The 19,757-nt window shown below is 36.7% G+C and overlaps 5 protein-coding genes across 9 annotated transcripts in view; 1 reads left to right on the top strand and 4 right to left on the bottom strand.

Annotated features, from left to right (window-relative positions):
• Nucleotides 1-5,320, bottom strand: part of LOC111437260 (probable protein phosphatase 2C 51) — a 22,603-nt gene extending 17,283 nt beyond the window's left edge. For 2 of the 4 annotated variants that reach the window (XM_023075146.1, XM_023075147.1), the window contains exons 1-8: nucleotides 4,869-5,319; nucleotides 4,177-4,435; nucleotides 3,478-3,583; nucleotides 3,257-3,398; nucleotides 2,129-2,390; nucleotides 1,578-1,945; nucleotides 1,173-1,246; nucleotides 346-496 (exon numbers count right to left, since the gene is read on the bottom strand). In XM_023075146.1, the coding sequence (XP_022930914.1) occupies nucleotides 346-496; nucleotides 1,173-1,246; nucleotides 1,578-1,945; nucleotides 2,129-2,390; nucleotides 3,257-3,398; nucleotides 3,478-3,583; nucleotides 4,177-4,435; nucleotides 4,869-5,157 (1,651 nt within the window). In that variant the 5' untranslated portion in view covers nucleotides 5,158-5,319. Of the gene's footprint in view, nucleotides 1-345; nucleotides 497-1,172; nucleotides 1,247-1,577; nucleotides 1,946-2,128; nucleotides 2,391-3,256; nucleotides 3,399-3,477; nucleotides 3,584-4,176; nucleotides 4,436-4,868 lie in introns of all 4 variants that reach the window. The other 2 variants (XM_023075148.1, XM_023075145.1) reach the window with 2 other exon arrangements.
• Nucleotides 5,321-10,674: 5,354 nt separating this feature from the next.
• On the bottom strand, nucleotides 10,675-12,253 carry LOC111437258. 2 transcript variants are annotated; one of them, XM_023075143.1, is made up of 2 exons: nucleotides 11,382-12,253; nucleotides 10,675-11,037 (listed from the first exon to the last, which is right to left on the bottom strand). In XM_023075143.1, the coding sequence occupies exon 1, from the start codon at nucleotides 12,193-12,195 to the stop codon at nucleotides 11,569-11,571; it is 627 nt and encodes a 208-aa protein (XP_022930911.1). In that variant the 5' UTR covers nucleotides 12,196-12,253; the 3' UTR covers nucleotides 10,675-11,037; nucleotides 11,382-11,568. The 2 variants fall into 2 exon arrangements, with proteins under 2 accessions (XP_022930911.1, XP_022930912.1); XM_023075144.1 differs by having other exon boundaries at nucleotides 10,675-11,032.
• Nucleotides 12,254-12,645: 392 nt separating this feature from the next.
• Nucleotides 12,646-14,262, bottom strand: LOC111437411 (calmodulin-like protein 8). The gene is made up of 4 exons (XM_023075375.1): nucleotides 13,685-14,262; nucleotides 13,192-13,349; nucleotides 13,004-13,081; nucleotides 12,646-12,877 (listed from the first exon to the last, which is right to left on the bottom strand). Exons 1-4 carry the CDS (start codon nucleotides 13,761-13,763, stop codon nucleotides 12,743-12,745), a joined length of 450 nt encoding a protein of 149 aa, XP_022931143.1. The 5' UTR covers nucleotides 13,764-14,262; the 3' UTR covers nucleotides 12,646-12,742.
• Nucleotides 14,263-14,371: 109 nt separating this feature from the next.
• On the bottom strand, nucleotides 14,372-17,624 carry LOC111437409 (2-methyl-6-phytyl-1,4-hydroquinone methyltransferase, chloroplastic-like). The gene is made up of 3 exons (XM_023075372.1): nucleotides 16,722-17,624; nucleotides 16,000-16,306; nucleotides 14,372-14,710 (listed from the first exon to the last, which is right to left on the bottom strand). The coding sequence occupies exons 1-3, from the start codon at nucleotides 17,279-17,281 to the stop codon at nucleotides 14,555-14,557; spliced, it is 1,023 nt and encodes a 340-aa protein (XP_022931140.1). The 5' UTR covers nucleotides 17,282-17,624; the 3' UTR covers nucleotides 14,372-14,554.
• Nucleotides 17,625-17,903: 279 nt separating this feature from the next.
• LOC111437412 (guanine nucleotide-binding protein subunit gamma 2-like) lies at nucleotides 17,904-19,749 on the top strand. The gene is made up of 4 exons (XM_023075377.1): nucleotides 17,904-18,220; nucleotides 19,045-19,097; nucleotides 19,232-19,276; nucleotides 19,346-19,749. Exons 1-4 carry the CDS (start codon nucleotides 18,083-18,085, stop codon nucleotides 19,428-19,430), a joined length of 321 nt encoding a protein of 106 aa, XP_022931145.1. The 5' UTR covers nucleotides 17,904-18,082; the 3' UTR covers nucleotides 19,431-19,749.
• The last annotated feature ends 8 nt before the right edge of the window (nucleotides 19,750-19,757 follow it).

The raw sequence follows: 19,757 nt of genomic DNA, 5'->3' as shown, positions 1-19,757 counted from the left end.
AAAAAAAAAAAAAAAAAAAAAAAAGGAGGGCGGGGAGAAATATAAAGGGAAGAGAAACAAATACAAACAAGCTATTGTGTGTCAGTTTCTTAAGCATTATAATCAAAACACTCTTCTCTACTGTACTGTGCTCATACGTTTCAGCTCAAATATGTAGTTGACCAATAATAGATTAGAGAACGTAAGATGTATTGGCACTAAAGTTGAAGAAAGAAAATGATTCATAATCTACAACAGAGGACTTCATCCCTTCCCTGACTAAGAAGTTTCCAGAACATGCAAACTTATGGAATCTGGTCGTCAGCCTGAAAACAACACTAAACAAGAATTAAAAACTTCATTTACCATATGGCTGATTGAGGGACTCTGGAAGAGCATGGGGTAGATCACATAAATATTCTTCTTCATCAGTTTGAGTCCTCAACAAATAATCCTTGTATTCATCCAGATTCTCAGACAGATAAAAACATCCCAGCTTATTGTGTCTTACTTCAACCTAGACCATGTCACCGACCATAAACCAGATTTTAACAAAACGGAATCATAAACAATGCATACAGTAACCTTGACACACTTGAAGGAAGAAGTTTTTTCAGTGAACAGGGCTATAAATACTGCAGAAAAAGAAAGGAGAGAGAAGACTGGAAAGTCTAATACCTCCTGAAAAAATCAATTTTGCCACTGGTAAATAAAGGAAAAGCTCATTTCATCATAACAGAATTTCATTCATAAATACCTAACTAAAAGGTGCAAAGGACCTCCTCACTGAGGATGGGATCATTCTATCAACAGATCAAGAAGAAAAAATTGCATGGACGTAAAGGCAACTCAAATATTCAACCAAAAGGAAACATTCGCATATGAACTGCAAAGAAGAAGAAATGATATGACCATAAGACTGCCCACTAAATTGTCGACCATGAATTTGATGTCCATGCTAAATGTGAAAAAAGAAGGAAATTGTTCCAAACGACTACTTCTAGCATTAAAATCAATTATTTCGAAGGAAAAAGAAAGTTTTTTTTTTTTCTACCCCATCAAAATCTGCCATTCCTCCATCTTTTGAACTAAAACAATAGCCATTTAAAGTAAAATTATTACATTAGTTTTTAAAATGACATATCTTTAAGAAAGGAAAACATATCAAATAAACTTTTTTCTTTAAGCCTTACTAATAGTCTCTTGAACTTGGACATGACTGGATGAGAATGCTCCAATTGCACAGCATTGGAAGAGAAGCTATTGGCTGATAAGCGAAATAAAAGAAAAATGAATTTGAAGCATATAAATAATCACAAAAATAACTAGATTATCATCTTCCATGTAAGTACCTAAAGTACAAACCTAAAAGAATATTCAACTTAATAAGAAAGTTCAACTTGGAGTTATATCTTATGAACATTAGTCTTTGTTCATGTTTTCAATGAAAAGTTCAATTTCTTGTTCAAAAATATATAAAAATGTATAAAATAATCTCAAAGTTACAAAAAACGGAGATTCTATGAGCTGAGATTCCTTTCATCTGTAAGTCATATATCCACGTACACATTATAATTTTAACGGTCCAAAAGATTTACCTGAGTGCTCTTTAATAAGCTTTTCTATTCCAGATATGGGAAAACTTGAGTCCCTCTGCACAACAAACCTCCCCTCCTGAAACCTCTGAGAAGAAATAGCAGATCTTAAAGGAACCACAATAGCAGCCATGTTATCCATACTGCCTCTTTCAAAGGCCGTACTAACGATGCATTCCGCCAATGAGTATGAGCATGAAGGAGAATGCTTGGAAATTGACATACGATCATTGTGTATTTCCCACAACAAGTCACAAACATCTTGTGAGCTCAACTTCTCAAAAATGCCATCAGATGAAACCACCAAATAGCTATCGTTGGTAGACAAAGGTTGCCAGTCAGTCACTTCTGGTGCAGATATAACTCCATAGCTGATAATTGAATAAAGTAAATAAGTTACTCAGTAGGAATATTGATGATTATAGATTCCCCATAGTTATTAATATTACATTGCCCAGATTCATAGATATGTTTGCATCAAGTACAAAATCTATGGTAAACTAAAGTGAAACGCTCCCTCAAAGCAGGATAGTTATTATGATTTTAGATTTCACCTTTTAAAAGACACATCACCAATTGCTCTGCTTATAGCCAACTGACCATTTACTCGAGGTACACCACCCCAATCAACAACGTGACCCCCAGCAATCTCCACCCTAGATCTTTCATCCTCTCTATCTGGATGGTGATCCCTAGTCAATTCTTTGGCATAAAAATGTGTCAGCCCATCAAATGAGTCTGGTTTAGAATTTCCATAGCCCCTTGCACGTGAGGCACCACTATATCTTTTTTGCTTGTATAACCGTAAAAAGGTAGCTGCAATTCAACGATTTCATTGACATGAGAAAGAAGATAGTTCTTTTTGGATCACAGACAAGAGTTTAAAACGAGAGCCTAAGGGTCAGTGGAAGAGAGAGAAAGAAGATTGTTAAGATAATGGACCGATCATTTAAAATATGATAACCATAAAAAGTACTCAACTAATGAACTTGTAGCTGCTGAAGTTTTTCAAAACTTAGCTTAAATGGGACTCAACTTTTTCAACATTCAATCAGAAAAGGTTGGTATTTTCTAACCTAAAGCCATCGTAATAAATTTTGTTAATCAACAAATCTATGGAATGCCTTTTGGATGAAACCAAAGCGAAGACATGAGGGTTTATGTCCAAAGTAGATTATGTGGAGATATGTGGAGGGTCTCCTGTCACTAGATTACCAAACCACACTACTACAACAAACCAAACCAGACTATAGTTAATTGGTTAGGTTAATTTGTCTTTCGTCTTTAAATGTATTGAAAACAAGTTTCAATTCTATATTTCAGTAATACTATATAATAAATATTGCAGGCTGGAAACCCTCAACAACAGTGACAAGAGAGTCAAAGAACCCATGCATCCAGGGTATGCATTTGTGGTTTTGAAAACCAAAACGAAATATGTTATGGGAACCAAAATAGTTTATATTAAAAGGAAAGAAAAGCATACGCATGAACCAAACAAAACCAAATTATTAGTTTCTAGACAACTGACTTAAGAAGAAGTAAGAAGAATAAAAGTTGGAAACCATATTATACAATGAGTTTAGTTCAGTTTCATGGTTCGATCTGAAAAGAAGACCAGTCCAATGCACATGGATGGCACATATTTAATACAATCTAATCTCAAGAGCTTTCCTTCTGACCTTTAGCCTCAGCAGGTGACTGAAATGTTTCAGAGCACAAAAAAGTCTTCGAGTCACCAATGTTTGCAACCAAAATTTGTGCATCTGCCAATAATATAACAGTAGCAGTAGAACCCGAAACCAGATTATTTTTATGTGCTTCCTTCATAATTCAATAGATTATGTCAGCATCCAATGCAACAACTCTAACACAAATTAAAGAGACATCAAATGCAACTTACCTTGGAAAACGTTTTATCAATGTCTTGTATAGCTCTCAACAGTGCTTCTTTCAAAATTTCCAAATGGTAGTCATCAGCAAAATCTGCTGGAAGTAGGTATTTACGCCTGGAAAAGGATAAAACCTTGAACACAAATGAATAAAAGATTCTTGTACTGAGATAATAAACATAACTGATGCCCTTTAAGTTAATTTTCTCTCCTCTTATATTAACAACCCTCTCCATCCACAAAACATGCATACATATATACGTGTGTAAATATGTGACGTATGACATTGCAGCTCAAGCCATGAGCTGCAATCTAGTAGAAGTCAATGCTGCTGCATAAAAGATTAATCAAGTAGAGATAGCTCTAGCTCTTTGCAGAGATCTGTATCATTTATGAGGGAGGGAAGAATTAAATTGATGAACGGGGTGAAGGCCTTGCGTTGGGAATTGAGGCTAGAATGCAACAATGAGATCTTTTCAGAAAAAGGAACTGAAAAGAAAGGTTTGTGGACAGGAGAAAATTTAAAGGTTCTAATTGGTCCTCTTTGGTAAAAACTTTTTGTCAATTAACATTTTTTCTTTTATTGGAAAATGGATTTGTCTCCAGATGAAACACAAGATGATAATAATAGTAGCAATAATAATGATTCTAAATCCATAGCTACAGATATACGATATATGGAAAACATTTAAAGCTGTGAGCAGAAGCACCTTCCAAGTTCCCGATCACGGTTACTAATTTCCTCATTCCAATTGAACTCATTAAACTTGGTACCATGTTCCTTCTCATTTGAAAATGAGTTAATGGGTCTCTTGAAAATTCCAGAATAAGTGGCATCAAGAAGAAAATAAGTATGCACCACAAAATACTCCAACAAAATCTTTGAAGCCATCTCACTAGCTTCAGCTCCATTATGACCATCAAAAACTGCTATGATTCCCACAGGGACCTCCATAATACCTGTTCTACCTACAAACATTAAAGATATCAGACTCCAAAACAGAAGAAAAAAGAAACCGCAACTTGCTTTACACTAAGGAACTGATTGCTGCTAATCATTCTAAGAAAGGAGCTGAAGATTAAATTTCACACTGTTTAATTATCATTAGGAATATTTAACATGCAATCTGGAAGAGAAACCTGGAGACCTATTCGTAAAAGTGAGTAACATTTCTAAGGAAATAACATCACTAAATTACCGTCCAAGCATGGGCTTCCCCAAATATAAAGAAAACGCATCCCTTTGACAAATAGACTAAGTTTAGGAGATGCACAAAGCTCCTAATTCCATGGTTTCTGGAATCTTAAACAAATAGACGTTGATTGCAACAGAGCTCCCACGTCCATTTGGAACATGCATATTCACAAATCAGAGAAGCGAACAAGGAAGAGAGAGCGGTACTTGGGAAGGGAATTCGAATATCTAGAGCACAGAGAGTGCGATCCTCCTGATACTTTCGTCGACCTTGATGCATTGCAATTTGACAATGGGGGGCGTTGGGAGATTGAAAAGTGTAGTCAGAGAGCTTCCAGAGAGGACATTTCGGGGATTGAAATACCGCGGGAGCGCCGCCTTCCTTGTACACCGTCAAGCACGTCGACGATTCCGAAGAGCAGTACGTTATCGCGTACACAGTAAACCATAGAAGAATCGAATATAATTGGGTTAGTTCGATCTTCTGGAAAGCCATGGTTACTCATGGGACTGAAAGTCGAAGGAAATTGGAGAGGTGGACGCGGGAGAAACAGATCAGAAGAACGCAAGGGCGCGGGGTTTCATGCACCGTCTTCTTTCCTAAAGAGGAAGAAAAGAAAAGCAGAGTAATTTCAAAATTAAATAAATATTCAATATTAAAAGAAAATGCTTATATAATTTATTGGTTATATAAAAAAGAAAACTCTACAAACATTTTAAATCTTAAAAAATCTGTCACTTTTAGACTGGAGAGCTTGGTAGCTTTGAAAGGGAGAAGCAACTAAGCAAGGGATGATGAGGGAAGTAGTTAAGCTGAGGCGTGAGCAGAAGAGCACGAGAGGCTAACAAATTTGTTAAGATCCGAAGAGGCCCCATTGCCTGTATTTCTTACCAAATGCAACTTTCTTTCCACATCCAACCTCCAGATGCATGCAAAAATCACATCCAACAAATTTGTTCTCTGGTGGATCTAATTCAATCTCTCTTCCGTGCCTCCTTTATATGCATCAGTGAAGAATCCCATTCCAGCAATGATGATAGCCGTGAAATGGTACCATTGTGTTTTGGCAACATCAAGTGCATTTAGAACTTGAAGCGGCTCCTTTCCCATTGCTTACTTTCTCCACACAAGCTAAGAGGGAAAAAAGAAAAGAGAAAGGAGTAGATGATTGTGGAAAGAGGGTGGAGCCTGAAGATGAGAAGAGCAGAGGTATAAATGAGAAAAGGGGTTGAAGGAGATGTCAACATTGGAACCTCTTCTTCCTGGTTTACCGCAAACGGCCACAACAACAATAGCATAGCACAGACATAGCACAGCACAGACGTAGCCCAGCGCGCCAATTTCAGTTCCCGCTCGCCCCCTTTCCCCTTTCTCGGGCCATTTTCTTTTTATTAAAAGAAGTAAAACTAATTTTTTAAATAAATTTTATAGCAAATATTTCAAACCCTACAGTAACATGGTTTACTAAATTCGTATTTAGAAAAATTAGATAAATTACCTTCTTATTTTTAAAAATTTTAATTTAATATTGAATTCTTATTTAGAAAAATTATTTATTTATAAATCTTACCATAACTCATACTCAAATAAATAGAAACTCGACCTCAAATTTAATTGGATTAGTAATTGTGAGCAGAAAAATTATACTTTTAAAATCTATATATAATTCAATTTTTCTTATATATATATCTATATATATATTCTCTTCCTTTTCATAATAAAACCCTAGTTTTCTCCGTGGGAAAGGCAGTGCTAGATGTGCCAAATGTTAATTTAATGGCATTATCAAAATTGATGGGATCACATCTAAGATAAAATGTGAAATTCAATGTTCCAATAAACACTCAATTTTAGGATAAAAGGTAAAAATCACTGGTAAAAAACAAAACAAAACAAAACATTTATTTACTCTCAATAGTAAGATTTTAGAATTGTGTAATGGAAAGGGTAAAGTTAATGGGTTCAAATAATACTTTGTTTGAGGTGTTTTCCGAAGCTAATTAACATCATAATTTAAATATTAAGCATTTATGCCGCCATTGTCGAGTTGGGATCCCTCCCTCGCCAGCCAGAGAAAAGAGGGAAACAGATAGTAGAGACATGATTGGAATCTGGGAGACTGACGAGATTGAGCCCCCACCTCGAGTTCACATGCTCCGGTGGGATGATTTTGACGAGAATATACCAACCCCGAGCATTACTCCCTGAATGCCCTGTAAGTGTTTCATCCTTTACGAGCATGTTTAGAAACGAAATACTGAAATTTAGAGAAAATAAAAATAAAGACAAAATAATTTAAAACAATGAAATGCAAAACAACCTATTCTAACCTAAGACTAAAAATTTAAATGAGTCTACTCTATGCACGTGTCAGTCTCTGCTCGCGATGCTGCCGCCCTCAGTACAAGTGGACCCTACCTTTACCTGAAAAATGACGGGGCACTTCCTGGGTATTTGCCATTTGCACAATCAACAAATAAAGGGTAAATAGCTTAAAATATAGATCATTTTTATAACTTGTACTAAAAATAGTCCAATATATGGTTTTGTTAAAAAGAAGCAACCATTTTATATATAAGCAAAGCAGAGTATTGGTTTAATGTTATTGAACTATTTGGGAAACATTGGGCAACAAAAGCAGTCAAAATCACGGACAGAAGATGCAAGAAAAAGAGTGATTTGCAATTTAGAAGAAAAATTCAAAAAACACATGTGAAGTGGTTGGGGGTGGATTGGATGAAACCCAACTGGAGAAACTTTTGGTACAGAATACTTACATTTCCACTTTTTCTGATAACTTCAATACAGATGCTTATTTGGGGATGAGATCTGAGCGACATCATCATCTACCTCAACCAACCAAATTATGAACCAAAACAACATCGAAAGAAACAGGATGTCAATGTCACAACCATAAAGCCAAACCAACTTCATCTACGTTTTCATCCGCATATAATATGAATTAACAGTACATGGAAAACGAACACACATAAATAAGGCCCGCACCAGATGGTTCTATATTATACAAGATTAGAGTAAAAGATGATCTTATTATTAGTATTGTATTTCGAATCTAGCTTGCACAACCTTCAAACTATTCTTACAAGACTATCATTCGACCATACATGGTTCCTAAGGTAACTTGTAGAGCATTAAATCTTAGCTAGAGAGGTTATCACTAATACACAAACCCATTCCCTCCGAGTCCTTTGTCATTTACCTGACTTTATTGACTACTGAGCCTCCAAGTCCTTTATCATTTACCTGACTTTATTGACTACTAGGCAATCTCACGGTGGTCGTAAAAGATGATATTATTACTAGTCCATGTTGGGTATTAACTTTAGAGTCCAATTATTAATCCTCCAGCAAATGGCATCCCCCTTTGCTAATAAAGATAAAGTATAGATCTCACTCGCCGTTAAGGAAAAACCCAACAAGAAATATATAAAACAAAACAGAAACCAACAAAGTAAGAGAGAGAGAGAGAGAGTCACATGCATGATTTGGCTGGTTTAAGATGGTGGGTATTTCTTTCTCCGAAAGTTTGTTAGAAGCCATGCACATGGTCCCCAAGAGACTGCTCACTAACTTTGTGTTCTGCTGTCTTCATCTTTGCTATTTCATGGAAGATTTTTGAATGTGAGAGAGAGAGAGAGAGAGAGAGAGCTGCATAAAGTGAAAAAGTCATAAGGTAAATTTTAGAGCTACACATTAGCTTGTCTGCTGGTGAATGGCGTGGGGCTTCATAATATTCAATTTTGTCTTACCTTTGGACCACTGCCACTCTGCCATCTCATTTTCTTCAAAACCTTGCAATCACATAATAATCAACAGCAACAAACTCTATTTATATCCCCTTACCTATTGCCCTCCTCTTCCTTCAAATTACTACATCACAAACTCTCTTACTCTGCCGTGCATCACCAGCAGTTGAAGCTGCCAGCATGATCTAAACTTCTTCTTGCTCTTCACACAAGGAAAGATCAGATCATATGGTAGCTTCACCTTTTGGTGGTATCACGAATATTCCAATCCCCCTTCTTCTCCCCATCATTGAACCCCAACCCCCCTATTTTCATTTCTTGTTGCTGTGTGCTTCATCCAATTCCTGTATATCAAAAAAACACACTTCTTCATTCTCTTGTGTTGCAGGTTGGTTTAATTTATAATTTAGTCGTAGGAAGAGTTAGGGGCGAGAGCAATGGAGATTGATCTTCAGCTTTGGTTACTGTTGGGGTTTTGAGTCACAGAATTTCTCTTATCCAAAGAGTTTTGGTTTTGGTGCTTTCCAGATTCCCCTTCTCCATGCTTATTGCTTTCAACTTTTTAGAAATCATTTCTTTCTAAAATGTATTGTATTGTATATATAAGTATTCCATCTTATATATCATCATCTTAAAAGCTCCTGTGGGACTGTGATTCGAATACTTCATCTTAATGGGATTATTTTTTTGTTTTATTCCAGAGGGAGTATTAAAAGAAAAAAAGGGTATTAAAAATGTTAGAAATACTGTTTCCATGTGTGTTGGAGGCATTTTATATTCCATTATTCCCAAACATGAACAGTTGTGGATGTTTGTTTTTTGGCGCTTGTCTGAATGAAGGACTCGAGAAAACCTATATTCCACTTTTGAAACAGTATACAGCTACACTCTTTCCTTGCCCTCCTACCATTCTTGTCTTCACTTTGTATGCATTTTCAATCACTTTAATAAGCTCATTTCACCTTTTCATCCCTTCTCTCTCTCCATCTTTTCTCTCTCTTAACTCTGCCGCTGTTAATCTCAACCACACTCGTTTCCTATAATTCATCATGCAATTCTAGGCTTCTTAACCTCAAACTTCACCATACTAAGCATATTAAACCGATACCGACCCAAAATAAGTAAACTTCTCTGGCTAGTGGGAGTGGTTGAGCCCAATCCACAGCTCTCTTTGGAGATCGTTCCAAATTAATGCATCAAATTCTGCCCAAACCTTTAAACTTTATTTTCATAATTTCCTCATTAGTTTTCAGAAAACCAATCGACTAAGTGATAGTGATGGTCTATTGCAACTTTACTACAGAGTCTCCAAGAACAATGCCTTAAAGTTGGTTTTTAACGTTACGGCGAATGGTTGATTTAATGTGAGTTAAACTGAGGGTGCCATATTCATTCAATCGCCTCCTTGTCGCTGAAAAAGGGATTTTCTAGTTTCCACTTGGAGCAAAGATGTCCAAATGTCATGACGAGGCATTGAAACTATGATAGCATGCCAAACGGGTAGGTCTGAATACACCTGAGAAATAGGAGAATGTTTCAAGGTGTTTGAGTTTTCTTAGCTAAGTTTAATGTTTCAAGGGTTTTTTTTTTTTTTTTTTTTTTTTTTTTCGTTTTTCTGTATGTAGACACATTTCTTTCACAAAGTTGGTAGAAAAAACATTCTTATCCTAAAGTTTAATAAAAAGAAAAACCTACATCGTATTTAAATAACAAGCATTTATACCTTTTCCCACACAATTGCTCCTACACCAATGTATTTTCACAAAAATATCTCGATTATTTATCATCTTCATACATATATATTGTACCTTGAGTTATTAGGTGGAAATGAGTATCAATTTCCATAAATTCCAATCAATCTGCCATACAATCTAAATCAATCAAATTGACTATAGTAAGTATTGAGTTATTCAAGCAAACCATTTTCGTCAAACTCACATTGCTTTAATCACAGCAGCCATAAAGGATCAGAATCAAATTATGCACTGAGCAGCTGCTTTAATTTGGATGCATTGTCCGCCGTAGTCATCACTTAATAAGGATTTCATCACGAAGGATGGGTTTTTATGTGGTGATGACTGTTGAATCAGCACTAGATCAAAAAGCCTAACTCAAGCTATTATGCTTGACTATTAATTTTGATTCATGTGATCCACACCTAGAAAATAGTGGTAAAGGAATTCAAACTCCCAAACTCTTACTTTGATATCATCTTAAAGAACTTAGAAGTTTAATATTCAAGTTATTAAAGAAATAGGATATCCATCCTAAAGAAAACAAAATATTCCATAGAAGGAGCTCTTCTAATTCATCATCTTCCGTAGGTTTTTTAAGAACAGTCTGGCATTTTTAAGCCGTACAGAGAATTGGGAAGAAAAAGACTAAAATTTCAAGGAAATTAATTGCCAAATTAACTAAAGTAATATACTAAAATTAATTTAGCTAGACATAAGTGTAATCAAACCGACACTACATTATTATTCCCTACACCAGTCACTTAATCACTAGAAATAAATGCTTGTGAACCATGGAATTTCCAAGAAACTGACCCGTAGATTGTGGTATGTTTGGCCGTCTTAACAGCATTAGGCATATGCAAGAAACTGTCCTGCAATGAAATAGTGAACGATTAGATTATATTGTTTTCAATAATCAATACTATGCCAGTTACAACAGATACTGCTACGATTATGCATCCTAATCCTATAAAAAATAAAAAAAAATAAAAAAAAACAAAAAAAAAAAACACAATTATGCATCCTTATTTAGTAATGAGATTGCTGGGAGGTCCTAGAATGCCATTTGTTGTCAGTATTTCTATATTTGATCATGAAAACAATGTCATCAACGTGTAACCACAGCCAAACCACAATGTGATTTATCAAGAAACTTCGATTTCATATAATTCAATTGTCTATGAATTCCCGAAAACAATCAATAAGGAAAATATACCTTCATATCGTCCATCTTCGATTGAACCATTGCAGCAGTTGTTCGTCCACCGTACATGCTCCACCAGATCGGACCTTTAAAAAAAAAAATCCTTCATATCAAATGTTTGTTGCGATACACAGAGTTTACTATCAAAATCCTCCCATGAAGGGCAACCATTAAATGATACAGCGTCACTAGCACCCATTCAAGAAAAATAATTGTCAAACAATTCATTAGCCCGATAAGTCGTCTTATCAAGACCAACTCCAGAAATCTTTCGGCCGATCTCAAACGAAGGGACAGAAAATTTTTTATCAGCCATTGAAGCCCAACAAATCCACATCTTCGCCTCCTTCTCTGTTATATTTCTCCCCCTCGCTACAATTCTAGCTTCCATGAACGGTTTAGAACACTTCTCCTTCGCAAAACCGACACACTTCTCCTTCGCGCCAGCCAAACAAGCCTCCATTTCGCGCTCTTCGCACAGCTCCCTATCCTTCAAATCCAGCCCTTTCTTCGACTGTATCAAAAAACTCCACCACGGGCGCTTGCATTTGTTGATAGCAGTTATTGAGCAACCGATCCTCGCGCCGGCCTCGCATTGTTCGATGATTTTAGACTCGCAGATTTTGTAGGCAGATTTCCAAGCTTGAGGATCTCTAAATGCAAGCAAGTACGGACCTGCCGATGGATTTTCAGATCGACCGGATCGAATTGGTCCGCGAAGAAGAGGAATTGGACGTTGGAAGGTGATAATCGTGGTAGCAGCGGAGTAGTCGTCGGGATTTTGGGGCTGCGAAGGCTCCATCATCGGAGGGTTCAGAAAGCTCATCGTCACCGTCCACGTTAAACTTCTGGAACAGAGAGATTTTATTTTAATTTTTAGGGACAATACAAGGGAAAATATAAATCTAACCTGAACCCTTGCTTTTAAAGCTATCAAAAAAATATTTTTGGAATATATCTAATTAGTTAAAAAAACATATTTAATATTTAATTTTTTATTATTATTATTATTAAAATTGTAGGTTTTTTTTTATTTGAAACTTAGTTTTGGTACAAAGTTAAACTTAAATTTTGATCAACTGTGTTTATGTGTTTATGGTTAAGACTGATACTACTGTCAAGTTTTAAGGATAAAATTATTATTATTCTTTTTTCTTTTTTCTTTTTTCTTTTTTCTTTTCAAAGTTCATGTTAAGTCAAATTGTTTAAAAATATTTTTAAAAACATAGAAATTTAAATTGAAGCTAGAAGTCATAAAAAAAATAAGACGATAATAAATTATTATTATCATTGAACTTTATTGGTACACAGTGAGGGCAAATGGTATGAACAAACATGAATGAAAGATTGTTGTTAGTGATGTTGAGATGGGATCAAGTGATTGTCATAATGTTGGCAAACTCTTCGTAACTCACTCTGCCATCGCCATCCAAATCCGCCTCTCGAATCATTTGTTCAGCCTCCTCATCTGTCAATCTCTCTCCCAAATTTATCATTACATTTCTCAGCTGCACATTCACTTTCTCGGTAAGACGTTAAGCTAATTAATTTCACACAATGAATGAATCAATGGAGATTTTAAAGCATTATCAGACCCTATTCAGTATTCACACAGAAATGGATTGAAATCTTACCTCAAAAGCTGAGATATAACCATCTTGGTCCCTATCAAACACTTTGAAGGCCTCTTTTAGCTCCTCCGTCACATTGCCCTGCAAAACCCAACTCCTCCTCAGCCTCCATGCACACTAAAATCCCTATCACAATTCATTTCTACCCTTTGCGTTTTCCTTTTCTTTTTTTTTTTTCTTCTTTTTTTTACCTTCACTTTCCTTGCCATCACATTCAGGAACTCATCAAAATCTATCGTCCCATTAGCGTCCACATCCACTTCGCATATCATATCTCTAATTTCATTCTTGGTGGGATGTCCATCCAATGACTGAATCACTGCCGCTAGCTCCTCCACAGTGATGAATCCTGCAAATATCCCCACCAACATATTTTAACAATCACTATAAGCCTTCACTCTTTCTAAACTCAAAAATATAACTACTTCTTTCTCACAAAGAATCTTTAAATCTAATTTTGACTTGTAAAAGTTGAGATTATTACAACCCAGTACTGATTAAAAACAGAACATCCATCCTCAAGTATATCCTCCTTTCGCAGAACCAAAAAAGTGTAATGAATAAAATGTAAGTTTCAGCATCATGCTTAATTCAGGAAAAACATCAAACAGGAGGTGGGCAAAAGCAAAAGCAAAAGCAAAAGCAAAAGCGAAAGCAAAGGGGAAGAGAGAAGAATGAACCCACCATCCGCATCCTTGTCAATTAAACAGAAGGCTTCCCGGAAATCAGCAATCTGATCTTCAGTAAGAGCTTCAACCGCCATTACAAGTTGGGTCGCTGTTGTGAACAATTAGCAGAAACGAAAACGAGAAGAAGAAAACCAAGGAGGTGTAATGCAATGGGACTCCACATAGTCTTATATACATGTTGGTGAGCCAGAAAAGAATAATATTGTTGATTGTTCAATGAGATTTGGAATAGTCAAACGAGCTTAAAGAAGACTACAATTTTCTCCTAAAAAATTTCTCCGCTTTGAATGAGAAAATTTCTAGATTGACAGCCTTTGTTGGACCAAAATAAAATAATAAAAGCTCAACTGCATGCAATTGAGATAACCCCCAACCCCCATCCATTTCTGGGGGTCAACTAATTAATTCGGCCCTATAAAAGTGTCCAGTCCATACTTCAACACAACCCATAAGTGCCGTAGTCTTCGGATCTCCCTGTACTAAATTAAAATTGTTTCTTTACTATCTAATCTATCCTCCTCAAATTTTTATAATGACAATCCACACAAAAATGTATGCATGAATATATGTCTGCACAATTATTTTAGACCAAAGTGAACTCTGAGTCGGAATTATTTCGGATGGCTCCCGAAGTCATTCTGACCTCAAGATGACGCTATGAGCTTTAATTTGGAAGAATTGATTCCAAGGAAGTTTTCTGATCCCTGCAAAAGTTCCAATCAAAATCATACACATTTCTGATGGGTATTCAAATTTATTGTCAAAGTAGAAAGGACAACAGCAAGAAACAAACAGTACTACACAACTTGCAAACTAAAATTGCATGTGCAAGAGTAGAATATCAGCTTCAACCCCTCTTTCGAACTCAGATTGGTTGACCTTTTGGAACAATCTGATCTTTGATCCACATGTATATGGGAACCAGCACATAGTATGTAGATGCCATGGCTCCCAGAAGGAAGCGAGCAAGAAACACGAACGGGTTTACAGGTTTCGATACATCCTCTTCCTTGGGACCAAGCTGCAAAGGAATTCATTTAACGCTCAGGGAAGCCAATCTTAGAGTAAAAACAAACTTACAAAGACAAAACACTTGTGTCAACAATGGTTACTATGACATAGTGAAAGATCTCATCACTCAAATTTTATGTTCTCAAAGTCTTCAGACAGATGATCATGTTCATAATTCTTGTGGTTAGACTCAGTGTACATGTTCCAAGTCACGTTTTCAAAGAACTGATTCCATATGATAACCATGCATTTGGTTTTTGCATATGTTCAGGTCAATACTCGTTTGTGGGTAGACTGAGTGTACATGTTCCAAGTCATAATTCTTGTGGTTAGACTCAGTGTACATGTTCCAAGTCACGTTTTCAAAGAACTGATTCCATATGATAACCATGCATTTGGTTTTTGCATATGTTCAGGTCAATATTTGTTTGTGGCTAGACTGAGTGTTCACATTTAAGAGTCTTGATTTCCAAGAACTGAACCCAAATGAAAACCATAAATATACCGGTTGGTTTTTTCCGGTGGATCCAGGCAAAGGTGCAAAGCAGAATCCCAAAAAGTCTTGGGGTAGCATGAGCCATGTTCTAATATGTAAACGGAAATGAATTTGGAGGAATTAAAATAAAATATGCAAACATGTCAAATACAAACCGAAGGTAGTAAGTTCGCACTTAAACTAAGGTTCAATCTCTATCTCACCCTCATTTGTCAAGGACTTAAAGTTTCAAGCATCATAATAAACGGAAACCATCTGGATTTTCCTTGAGCCAGAAGTCTGAATTTCAGTGTCAAAACTCACAGAATTCTGATTAAGAATCTTTGAGATGAGAACACTTTTAATTAACCAGCTGCAGCGTCTAAACAGAAGAATAAATAAGCAATTTTATACCATATTATTGCTCTATTACAAACTATTTCTCTCAGTTGAAAAATCCTTTCATTATCGTTCTAGGTCTCTTCAATTGCCTTCTTTAAACTACTCAGGAAGCAGCAAGTATTGAGTGCAAAGAAGTAGTACAAGAATGTACTTGTACGAGCACACAATTCCTGACAGATGGTAGTCAGGAAAGGAATTTCTGACTTTTTGTTGCAGTTGTTGTTTTGTGTGTGTGTGTGTGTGTGTGTGTGTGTTGGTGAGGGGTTTTTTAACAATGGAAACCACATAATAGGTAAAAAAACAATTCATCCAGCTCCCTGTCATTCTTGACAATGGTTATAACACAATAGCAATTCAGATATGCTTTATGAGAAGCCTTGCGACAACCTACAGCATAAGTTGAAAATGAAGAAAAGAATTACCTGCAAAGGAGAGTCACCAGAATAAGGTTTCACACCAGTCACGGAACATCCCATGATTAGACCATGGCGACGAACTCCTCGGTACCATTTTGGACCAATCCTTTTCAATTGGACGTCCTTAAATCCAGCATTTGTGAACCACTGAATATACTCTTCTTCCTTTGGGAAAAGCATCCACACATCTGCAAAGAAGCGAGACAGCCAAAATGTTGGGTACACTGGACCAATTAAACATGCTTTTCCTCCAAGTTTGAGAACCCTGTATGCTTCTTTGATGCCACGCTGTGGATCTGGCCAGTATTCAATACTGAGCGGAGATATCAGAAAACAAGATCAGAGATACCATTAAAACTCTCAACATCCCTTTTTCTCTCGCATATAAAAAGTTAAACATATAACACACGCAGCCCTTGTACTAAAAGCGACTTCTCTGTCCTCCAGCTATAATCTCCTTATATCAAAAGGCTAAATTGCAGATTCCTTCGGTTAGACTTGAGCTTTATTGATCCCCAATCCACCATCAGCCACATACAAAATTTTTAAACAAGTTATTGCTCAAATGGGAATGACTCACTTCATATTCTAATTTGTTTCTATTTTAGAATGTTCACTCAAAACAAGATCCTCCAAACCCCTGTTCCAACCAGTAAATCAACATACATAGTTACACATTACAAAACAACATTCACAAAAAAACCCATAGTAGAGTTTCAGCAGTTCACCTTCCAGCAGATACATATCTATCTGCATAATCAGTACGAAATGGAAGATCCTCAGCATCCCCTTCAATAATTTTGCAGTCTTTCAAGGGCTCTTTCTGCTTAGCCTTAGCTAGCTGATGAGGCGATTGGTCCAGAATGGTTACATTTTTGGCGTCCACGTGCTTCACTATCCCCAAAGTGGTAAAACCAGTACCACCACCAACATCCACCACAATCATATTCCTATTGTGGAGATCTGCAGGCTCAAGAGCTTCATCCCTCATATCCTCAGTCCAATGCCCAGGGTTTATGATATGGTCGTACACAATCGACAGGAACCTATAGAACCAGAAGGCCTCTTTCTTGTGCTGAATGAACCTAAGCTGAGAAACTGGCCGCGAAGCAGAAAGATTACACTTGGGCGCCATGGACACGACCTTGGAACACCTAAAACTGGAAACTAGACCTAATTTGGGTAAAGTCTTCCCATGGAGATTCGAACCCGAAAAACCCAATCCATTCGGAACCAATCCTCTGGTGAGTTTGAGGCTTTCAGCTCCATTTAGCATTGCAGAAGCCATAATTTATAGCCACAAACAATCCAATAGGCAAAGATTGTGAGAATTGACAAAAAAAACGATGGATAGTTTCAAAACTTATCAAGAAAACCAACGACAAAAATCGACTAGTATACCCGTATGGACCAGAAATTGGGTGGAAGTGAATCGCTAACGTACATGCATGCAAAGGCGTGAAGGAATCTCTAAGGTGAGAGAGTCGATAATGTCAATGGAGCGACCAAGGGGAAAGCAGAGCTTACCGCTACGGCATCAACAGCTTAGCAGAGTGAGGCGGACAGTTGAGAGAGAATCGAATGAGGCGAGCAAATGTGTGGCGCTACTTCCTTGTTTGCTTCACACAAATTTCGTATAAGAAAAACGACTTATTTTCTTAAATTGCCTTTTTGTATGCTGTCTTATAACAAATAAATTGAATTTTTTTTTTTTAAAGTATATTTTAAATTAATAAAAACCATTTATGCCAAGATTCTAGACCCTTGCTCATTATTAGAAAAATAAATAAATAAATAATACATCTGCCCATTCCCATTTTTGTTTCTGATTTGCAGTATTTTAATTTTTCAGATCAAGAATTAGAAAAGGGAGAATAATGTTCAGAATTTCAAGAGAGTTCACATAAAATTACTTCAAATTTATTATTCCTTAAAGTTGTGCGTGGGAAGTTATAGAACCCAAACGGAAACCACATACAAGAAGAAGACCAAAATTACTTTCTTTCTCGTCTGTGGGATCAGATTTGTAGGTCCAAGAATGGTTCAGCCGTTAGTGTAAGCAGTGCGTTGCGGAGCTCCATTTTGGTTTATGGTAATGGCGTCGTCTTTCGATGGACAGCTCGTCCCCCAGCCTGCAATTGGTGTCGGAACCGTCGTTGACTCACGAGGAAAGCATCGCATTCTCGCGGAGCTCAAGCATCTTGAACAGGAACTCAGATACTTGCAGGTTTTGTGTTCACCTCTTTTCTCCCACGTTCACTTATTTGCTGTTTGTTTCCAGCATTTTCTCTAATTTCTCCAACAGTTCCAGCATTTGCCTGTTTTTGATCTTTGTATGAAAATTTCAAACCACGAAGGAAATTATGGCTCCTTTTCTAGGAAAAGATTCAGTAATAGCAAAACCGTAAGCCGCGATAGAAAGAAAAATCAGGCTTGTTTGCTTTCCCTTTGATGTTAACAAACTGAAGTAAGTAAAACAGCAAGGCAATGTTTTTTTTTTTTCTTTTTTCTTTTTCAAGAAGAGAAATTAGGCTTATTTGCTATTCCTTGGAGGTTTCAACAGAATCATCTGATGAATTGTTCAATAATTGCAGAATTTAAGACTTGAAGCGCTTATTTCCCGTTTAAGTAATATTATATGCGATCTACTATCTATGAATCTAAAATCAGCTAATAGCTCCATGAGAAGGGTATTTTTAACTTTGCTTCCAAATCCTCTATGTACTTGTATTGGTTTTTGATTGTGAATGCAGCTGCCTATTTGAGGTAGCTGTATACGTTTTGCTTACCTTCCATTCTTGAAGGTAAAATTGTCACTTAATTTCATTTGGGGAAGATCTAGAATTAACCAAACGAGCCTATTCTTCATTATTTTTAGTCTTCCTTCGTGCCATAGATCGACTTTAAAGCCTTTGTATCATTAATTTGGCTAACATAACAAGGAGCTGGGAACAAGCCGTGATTCCTCCTCTTTTACTTTGATATACCCTTTCAGATCGAGTTGATAACTGTGTTATAAATGTTTTATTTTTTATGTAAATTTCGATGCAGGAAGAGTTGGAGGAAGTTGAGAAAATGGGAAACATCTCATCTGTATGCAAAGAGTGAGTCAACCAGTCCTTACTCTTTTTCCCTTTCATTTCTGGTGCTGTGCAATTGAATTTTGATGAGGGAAAGAAGAAAGAATTTTGATGAGGTTGAATACAAATTTTTAAATGATCTTTTTTCGTGCTCTCAGTTTGCTTCCCTGCATCGAAACCAAATCAGACCCACTTTTGCCTGTGTAAGTTCCACACAACGCCCGCCCTCATCCATCTGGATCCGTTTTTGAATCAGCTTAATTTGTGTACAGGCTGAATGGTGTTGTAAATCCACTATGGGATCGCTGGTTTGAAGGATCCCCAAGCTCACCAGATTGTGGCTGCTGGATTCTCTGAACAGCAGGCTCTGCTCCCTTAAAACTTGGAAGATGTGTGAGATATATGACACTAATTGACATCTTCGAACACCGAGGCTTGGATTTCTGAGTGACTCATACCCAAGAATAGTTTAGTTTGGTGATAATTAATATCATGTCTAGTTCTACAGCACTACTAGTGCATTAGTTTTTTTCGCTCCTTGTAGATTGGAAACGTTGGCAGGACTTTACTTCTACACCTAGCTCAGCTGATATCTGTATAGTTATTGTGGAAGCAGCTCAATGGGCTAAAGACAATTCCTGCCCAAGTCCCTACAATATGGGGTCTGCTTGTTTCATTTGGGCC

Source organism: Cucurbita moschata, unplaced genomic scaffold (genome assembly GCF_002738365.1).
Source record: "Cucurbita moschata cultivar Rifu unplaced genomic scaffold, Cmos_1.0 Cmo_Scf00063, whole genome shotgun sequence".
In the NCBI taxonomy this organism is placed as follows: domain Eukaryota; kingdom Viridiplantae; phylum Streptophyta; class Magnoliopsida; order Cucurbitales; family Cucurbitaceae; genus Cucurbita; species Cucurbita moschata.
This window is presented reverse-complemented; position numbering and strand designations above follow the sequence as displayed.

Excerpts from the sequence above, each read along its gene's own strand:
- LOC111437258 (XM_023075143.1), bottom strand. The coding sequence starts at position 12,195 with ATGAGCTTTCTGAACCCTCCGATGATGGAGCCTTCGCAGCCCCAAAAT.
- LOC111437411 (XM_023075375.1), bottom strand. The coding sequence starts at position 13,763 with ATGGCGGTTGAAGCTCTTACTGAAGATCAGATTGCTGATTTCCGGGAA. Across the intron at positions 13,082-13,191 it reads TGATGGCAAGGAAAGTGAAG|GGCAATGTGACGGAGGAGCT; the intron begins GTAAAAAAAAGA and ends TGGGTTTTGCAG. Across the intron at positions 12,878-13,003 it reads GTTATATCTCAGCTTTTGAG|CTGAGAAATGTAATGATAAA; the intron begins GTAAGATTTCAA and ends GTGAATGTGCAG.
- LOC111437409 (XM_023075372.1), bottom strand. The coding sequence starts at position 17,281 with ATGGCTTCTGCAATGCTAAATGGAGCTGAAAGCCTCAAACTCACCAGA. Across the intron at positions 16,307-16,721 it reads AGATATGTATCTGCTGGAAG|TATTGAATACTGGCCAGATC; the intron begins GTGAACTGCTGA and ends ATCTCCGCTCAG. Across the intron at positions 14,711-15,999 it reads CTGGTGACTCTCCTTTGCAG|CTTGGTCCCAAGGAAGAGGA; the intron begins GTAATTCTTTTC and ends ATTCCTTTGCAG.
- LOC111437412 (XM_023075377.1), top strand. The coding sequence starts at position 18,083 with ATGGTAATGGCGTCGTCTTTCGATGGACAGCTCGTCCCCCAGCCTGCA. Across the intron at positions 19,098-19,231 it reads ATCTCATCTGTATGCAAAGA|TTTGCTTCCCTGCATCGAAA; the intron begins GTGAGTCAACCA and ends TCGTGCTCTCAG. Across the intron at positions 19,277-19,345 it reads TCAGACCCACTTTTGCCTGT|GCTGAATGGTGTTGTAAATC; the intron begins GTAAGTTCCACA and ends ATTTGTGTACAG.